The sequence below is a fragment of the Rhipicephalus microplus genome, chromosome 1, assembly GCF_043290135.1.
Source record: "Rhipicephalus microplus isolate Deutch F79 chromosome 1, USDA_Rmic, whole genome shotgun sequence".
NCBI lineage: Eukaryota > Metazoa > Arthropoda > Arachnida > Ixodida > Ixodidae > Rhipicephalus > Rhipicephalus microplus.
Window position 1 is genome coordinate 297,183,776 of NC_134700.1, and position 7,667 is coordinate 297,191,442.

The following is a 7,667-nucleotide window of genomic DNA, read 5'->3' on the forward strand; positions in this document are numbered from 1 at the left end:
AGAAAGCTATGTTTTTGTTGTGGGGCAGTGGAAGGGCTAGTCATGATTTCGAAATTCGCCAGTACGTTAGCCACGTGTAATTATAGTATGCGTGTGCGTGTATGGGGGCATAAATGAGTAACGCTATGCAGGGAAATACACTGGGAATTTCGTCAACGTTTGCAGGGGAAACTCTCCGAAATATGGAATTGTCATGTATCTGAATGGGAATTCTTCGGCGCAGTACGGAACATTACCGAGGGTGGTTTGGCGCGTGCCGTGCGTCATGCCAAGCGAGCGCGCACGCCAGGCGAATGCCTCAGTCCAGAAAGGCTGCGTGGGAAAGCAGCCTGGCTCGAAACACATGAAGCTCTCGAGGAGAAAGCGGGAAGTCCGTTTGCGAAGAACGCGCACCCACTCGCTGGCTTTCTTTTTCTCTTTTGTGGCCGGTTGCGCGTCGTGCCGTTGAGGCCAACACGGGCCAACGCTGGCAGTACGCCGGAATGCGCCAAGCGCTACTTTGTCGCGCGTAAACAACTCCTAGGTGCCCCGTTAGACAGAAATTGGATCACCAAGTCTCGCACCGCTGTCTTTCCAGTTATTTATTTCTAGTCGTTTTGTGATGTCTTGTAAGCGTTGCTGTGAGGCCTGGAGACTACCTGTCAGTGTCTCACGTTTTGCTTCTACTCGTTTCGTTTTTACATAGTCTCGTTAATAATTCATATAATTCACAGCATATACCACTTCTTTAAATACGTAGCCTTTGAAATTTTAGTTGTTTTGCCACCATATGCAGACCACGAGGGCTATAGCATGCATGACACTGCCAAACACCACAAATATAATTTGTTTTTATGGTGCTGGCCTCTGTTAAATCACATGCTCTCGCTTGAAGTTTATCAATGGAGTGTGCTAGTAATCTGGGTTTCGCTATCCACGTCATCTAGCAGGACGATATGGATTGCAAAATTTTTGGCTCACGGACTTATTTACCTGCGCATGAAAGTGACATTGCACATTTTTTAAGCATGGCGCATGTTATCTGTATCACTAACCTCTAGAATCCTAGAGTAGTACCACACCACCTCTTTTTTTAGACTTCATGCTTGATTAGACGATCCTATAGCACGTCCGGCAGATTTCTGCTGAGCACTTTTCTGATTGCTGTTTCTAAGACTAGTCGTAGTGTCTTTGCCATAATGGGCATGCTGTCAATGTCGTTTTCCGGATCTCCTTGAGTACTCCGAAGTTCAGAACGTTGAAACAGTACAATGGAAATGGAAGAGTGCTTGGACCTTAGGTGACAGTGAGCGAGTTTTGTTAATTAACTATATTCGTTCTTGTATATTAAATATCGTGGTAATGAACATGTTGCTTACTTTAAGAGCAGGTTCTCACAAAATAAATCGATAAACACGAGGTGTGGCCACTCGCCGGCCGAGCATGCCTATGGAACAATACAACCATGGTCTGCGCATCCGCTGTTCTCATAAAAAGTAATCCTCACGCCACTTGGGCTGGCATTGTTCTGCGCCAAAAAGGGCTTGTGTTAGGCACGTGTTAGCGCTGTTACCGAAGGGCAGAGCGGATGCGATATGCCACACAATATGGCTTGTGGGCGCACGCTCGTGCTTGAGCGTTCGTTTGATTGGGCGCCTTACCCTTTCGATTCCACTGAGTTGATTGGTCTGTACACATATGGTGCGCGACAAGCTAACATAGTCAAAACCGACATTTTTGATTAGCGATATGACGCACACAACGCCAGCCTTTCGGCACAAGGCAACACTGCTTTAGATATTGCTAAATCTACCATGCATGCGTGGACCATGACAATATATTTTTCCACCGACGTGCTCCGCCAGCGAGCGGCCATCTGTCTGGCCCTCTGACTTATTTTGTGCACTCCCGTACTTTTGTAACGAGTAGAAAACATCAATGATAAATACGCACTGTATAATAGCTTATAAGGCAGCATGATATAGTTCTGCATTGGATGAGCTATAGAGGATGTGAAAACGTAAAACGTAATTATAGAAGCCCTGTGGATAACTCAGTAGTAATTAATTATTCAAGTTTAGCATACAGAAATATATTTGACCAAGTTGTAAATAGAGCTAAAGAAGAAGCGTATATGTGGTGGCCGCCTTACCCTGCCGCGTCCTATTTTGTGTGTGTTTCGCGGCGCCCCGCTGGCGGCTCTCCCGTGCGGCGGGGGCCCGGTGGCTCTGCAGTGTCCCTGGGCCGGAGCCGGAGCACCCCGGGCCTGGTCGAGTCTCGAGGCAAGCTGCCCTTGGAAGAGGTGACACCAGGCGCCCCCTCCAAGGAGGCCTCCTCCTCAGTCGCCGCCCTCCTCCAGCCCTCCCCTCAGCCGGCCGAAAGCCCCCTCAGCAGCAGCCGCAATAACGGTGCCGTGCGCCACGACCAACAGCAGCAACCCCAAAAGCAGCACCCACCGCCGCCGTCGTCCGCCGCGCCCTCGGCCGAGTCGAGGCGGCTGACGAGCACGACGGTGACCACCACACCGGCATCGCCGTACCGTCAGCCATCACCGGGCGTTCCCTACGTGGCGGCAGACTTGTCCAGCAACGCGAGCCCGGTCGGCACTTCGCCCGCATCCACGGCACAGCTAATGGTGCCGAGGTTGGGATACCACGTTTGCTTGTCTGAGATCTTGATATGCGAGAGCACACGTTTGCAAAGCTTTTATCTAGTGACCGCGGGTGAGTGGTTTTCGGGCACAGAGGGCTCGAACGCTCGGTTGCTTTCACTTTGTGTGAACCATGCTGTGGATTCGCCTGCCAGAAAACCACAATGACTTCGCGGTTTCTCTTAAAAACTGCGCACGAATCAATGCCCTACTATTTATTTCCCCGTTCCTCTCAAATAATACAACCCCGAATTCTCGATTGGCTTGCCAGCCTCTCCATCTCACTAACGCATCTTTCCTTCCTTTTCCTCTTTTGCGCACACAATGTCTCACCTCCTCTTTCACTTTTGAGGTGTAAGAGAGTGAAGATAGTGTACAGACACACACCGTAAATAAAGGTAATTAATGGTCTTGCAATGACAAGTGCATTGTTGGAAGCGTTGATCAGCTTATATCACTTGAAGTACTTGATTGTCCCTCGAACATTTCTTTTTCGGGCAATGTATTTTTGAGGTGGGATTTCATTTGTGAGGCAATAGCGTACAGTGATGTGAAATTTGTCAGACTGACGCAGTGTCTCTCCTTGTGGCAGCCCCTTGCTGTGCGGCGGCATGATGGGCAGTGCCGGCGGCATGAGCCCCTTTTCGGTCCGGGACGCGTCCCAAGAGGCCCTGCTTGCCGAGATCAAGAGACTGCGTGAGCGGCTGGTCACGCTCGAGGCTGAGAACGCCACCATGAGCGTCAAGTTGAGCCAGCAGCAGTGGGAGGTGGAGAGCCGGCTCGCCGAAATCGAGCTGCAGATATGCGGCGCCGCGAGTCCAGAGAGCAGTGGATGCTCCTCGGACGAACAGGAGCGCAACCGAGAGTCTATCATATGACATCTGCCGCTGCTTCTCCTCAACGGCTTCTTTGCTGCTGCTAATGCGGCCACGAAGCCCGCCACCCCTTGGACGTCGACGTGGGGGAACTCTTTGGCAGCGGCAGGACAGGCCAGGCGCACCCACACTTGTTACCAGCGTCTGGTGCATGCCTCTATGGTTAGTGACCTCCTTATCAAGGAGACGAAAAATCCTCGAACGGGGAGTGAGCCGCTGGGTTTCGACGTATGGTCGAGTCTTCTTCGAGGAGGCAGGTTGCTTCCTCGATAAAACAATGCCAGCAACCTGAAGAGTCTGCTGCTAAGTGGTCAGGTTGCTGCTTTTTTTTTCTTCGACGCAGCAACGTGAAGTAGATGCCGCAAAGAAGACAAGACAGCACCCTGACCACTTCGAGGCCAAGCTGAAGCTGCCACATCGAAGACACGACCATTCATCGCAACCATGCCTCCAGTGACGCACCCCCGTTGAAGGATTTTCCGCCTCTTCACTCCTTTAACTTCTGCCTGAAAGCCTTATCAGAGGCGAAAGTCACGGTTTTATGCTTGTATGGTAAATTGCTGCCTTATCAGGAATGTCTCCACTTTAGTGCATGAAGTCACGTGGACCGTTGTATCTGTGCCGTGCGTGGAGTTTTGCGTAGCTTTCCCTCCCAAACTTTATGCCTGTCTGTCTAGTGCGCTTGTTTCGGGGCTGTTATGTAAACTCCAACTGTCTATGGTGGACAGAGAGACAAGGAAACAAATGTAAACAGCCTAAAGTCTCTCCCTCATTCACTATGTGATAGTTTTGGGCCTACGTGTCTGATGGCAAGGCATCTGTGCTTCAGAGAGAAATAGACAAGGAAAAAGTAGGGTAGTTAGCCGGGCATTGGCTGGTAGGCAACCATATGCTGCGGTAAGGTTCAGGCACGGTTCTGAAAGCAAGTGTAGAAAAAAGGACGAAGGGCCATTTGTGCGACTCTCGCCAGCGCTAACGGAAATAAAAGGACGACTCTTCCTTGTGTGTACATTGAATGAGAATTGAGAAGTCGACGTCACTGCATGGAGCGCTAAACCCAGAGCTACTGTTGCAAAGTGTGCGGGTTTATTCGAACAAGAGGCAGAGCCCATTTAAGTTTGCGCGATGTCCGTAAGCATTCAATGAAAGCTTCATACGTGAATTCTTAGTACCTGGACAGTTGTGTAAATGCAGTGAATGCATTTTATACTTCCGTCGTAGCACCGTCTGAGTGCATATGCGAGTATCAATGGAGAAGTTTTGGTTCTTTTTGGTAAAGTAACACCAAATGCAGTAAAGCTTGTTCTTGAGAAAGTGGTTATTTTTCCACCGTGACATGTCTGGAACATACACTTTTTTTAGTTACATTAAATGCACTCTTTCCTTTTGCGCGATTCAATAAAGCATGATCTTCATTTTTATTTTTTTTTACAGAAGGCCGTGCTGCAGTGCGAAAGAGACGGCGTCATATAGCACAAATAAATGTCCTCGCCACCTTCAGTCGACATCAGCCTGTTTTCCCGAAGATGTAAATAAAATGTCGCCACTCCCAGCGAAGTCACCATGGGTCCGCATACAACTCCCCGGCGAGGTTGTATTTCACCGAAAGTCGTTGTGAGCGTGAACGCAAGACTACGAGAACACAAATAAGTGTGCACATGCGTTCGGAGCAGGGGAATCAAGTGACTATGGCATGAGGGTGAACTTTCACTCCGACACAGACAAAAAACAATGAAACGCACTACTGTTTCTTTCTGATTTCCTTGCTTATACTTCTTTTTTGCTTAGTTTGGTCGATCGAATACGAAGAACTTCAAATTGATTCTTGCTGATTTCTCTTGCACTTTTTTTTCGCATCATCGGTTTTCTCTCAGTCTCAGCGCCGCACTAGCACTTTCGACCAATGGAAGACTGCGACAACAGACTCTACCTATCACTGGCATCTTCCTATGCCTTGTGCTACTTTAGAAGTGCATGTGTTGCTGTGTGTCTGAAGCGAATGCTAACTCAGATGGCGCATTACTTCTATGGCTGTAACTATTTTGTCCTTTTTGCTTTTTATACCCATATGGGTGAATTTGTGTGGTTGAGTGCTGTGAAATAGTAATAAGGACCACCATGTGTACCCTCAACGTTTGCTTGCGCCCGCCTGTGGCGTGTCGACGAAATTGATTAGAAATGTTTGAAAGGTTTTGGCGAAGCATGTTGTATAGGCTTGCCCAAAGAACAAAAGTGAATGTGATCGTGATGACAGAAAAAAAGGTAGTCTAGTATTAGTTAAGTATATCTCTTCTGTGATTGTTGTTGCCAAAAACGTACAAGTGAAAATAGGTATTGTTTTAATGAAAGCTAAATAGACTGGTTGTGACCGTGTCACGATGCTGTGTGGACACATGAAAAAAGGGCTCACAAGCTGAAGACTTAGTCTCCCATAACGTTTAAGCGAAACTTCAACACCGTCAACCTTTAATCTCTCTAAGTGATGAGATGCCTATGTAGGAGGTTAAGAAATTATTTCCGAGCTTGAAGAAAAAATCTGGGATTAGGTTTCGGTAGATTCGATACCTATAAGTCGATACTTTACCGTAAGTCTTAGGCTAGATTTTGATGACACAGGGTTCATAGATCTTAGCGTTGTCTGGTATGATAGACTCAGGAAGGTTGATGTAACTTGTTCTTAGACAGGTTCTCTGAAAACATGAAGAACTTTCTTTCAAGCAGAGGAAGAGGAACGCATGAAGTTTTGTGCATAGGTATAATAGGTTTACTCGAATTACGCGATGAAATAACAGCGTTTGTCCGCATAGCGAGAGCAGCATACGCGCATTGAGTATGAGTAGTTATTTTATGTGTAGGTCTTATTTTCTTGTCAATTAGAAGTAAAATACAAGATGTAAACTAGTTAATAACATGAATATAGAATCAAAGAAACCACGCAGCCGAAAATAAAATTTCAATATTTTAAAATATTAACGATAGCTAGCTTTAGACGCTGTCGATGCTACGAATTTATTCGTACAGGCAAAGAAAAAATCATGAACAGGAATGAGGAACACCATTAACTTAAAATTTGTTTCACGGTTGGGAATCAAGTACAAACAGAAGCAAAAGACACAATTCGTTAAGAGATTTCCTACTTGTCAGCGGGAGAAAAATTCTCACCACGCATTGTCTGACACAATGTCCTTGGACGATGTGGACAAGTTTTCGGTTAAACCAAGCATGCCTGTAACGTTTAGTTAGCACGATTGTCGTTCAGGGGCCAGTAGAGTGAGGAATTGACCTCAACTTGAAAGGGAAGAGAGAAGGGAGCCACATATATTTCTCGGTGCATCATCTTTGTACGACGTTAAAAAAAACAATTATGTATCCAGACGAGCGCCTACACTTTTAATAGATCACGGTTGTTTGGAAGCACATATTTTGTCGCGGATTAACCATCAGTGCATCCGCGGTGCTTACTCAGAACAGGAATCCCTTGTGCTCGCCAAGTGTCATACTTTGTCTTTCGCGTAACACAGTAATGTGTAACATTATCTCGACAGATTTCTTATATTGTCTCACTCACAGGCACAAATGTTTGCTTGGATCATCCTCAATACTGTCATGGACCAATCATCATCCCGGCTTCCTTTGTTTAAACACCGCACTATGTGGGACCCAGTTGCATGCAATTTGAGAGGTGACTGGATGTACATTGACACTTCATTGAGAGCCAGCATGGAAGCAACCTTCATCCACTCCCCCTCCCCCGTGTACACACATACATAAGCACACAAACAGACTGCATGTTTTTGCATGTAGGAGAAAGGCGTGTCATCAAGCCAGAAAATTTCACTCGTGCTCATCACAGCGTTAAAATTTCACAATTAATTATTTCATCCTTGCTTCATTTCATATCTTGACCTTCTACAAAAGTTTTTTGCATTATTAATGTAAATTCTTCACAGCTTAGCTAAGGAGAATAACGGAAAAGATCATGGTTAAAAATAAATTCGCTTTAGAAAACTTTAGCAATGTCTGCAGTCAAGGCATGCTTAATTATTAACCAATGAAATGAACAGCTATTCAGTTTCTCGTGTGGCCACAGTTGATACTGTTTAAATGTTCAAATATTTCATTTCAATTTCCTAGGTGTTTTCAAATATTTTTCTGCTCGACAC

General features: G+C 46.3%; 1 protein-coding gene across 1 annotated transcript in view; it reads left to right on the top strand.

The window, feature by feature from the left end:
* The window catches only part of LOC119165908 (cyclic nucleotide-gated channel alpha-3), a 302,833-nt gene extending 297,608 nt beyond the window's left edge, over positions 1-5,225 (top strand). Inside the window, exons 5-7 of the mRNA XM_037417904.2 lie at positions 2,214-2,622; positions 3,222-3,666; positions 4,939-5,225. Coding sequence (XP_037273801.2) covers positions 2,214-2,622; positions 3,222-3,507 — 695 coding nt within the window. The 3' untranslated portion in view covers positions 3,508-3,666; positions 4,939-5,225. The remainder of the gene's footprint in view (positions 1-2,213; positions 2,623-3,221; positions 3,667-4,938) is intronic.
* Positions 5,226-7,667: the final 2,442 nt, after the last annotated feature.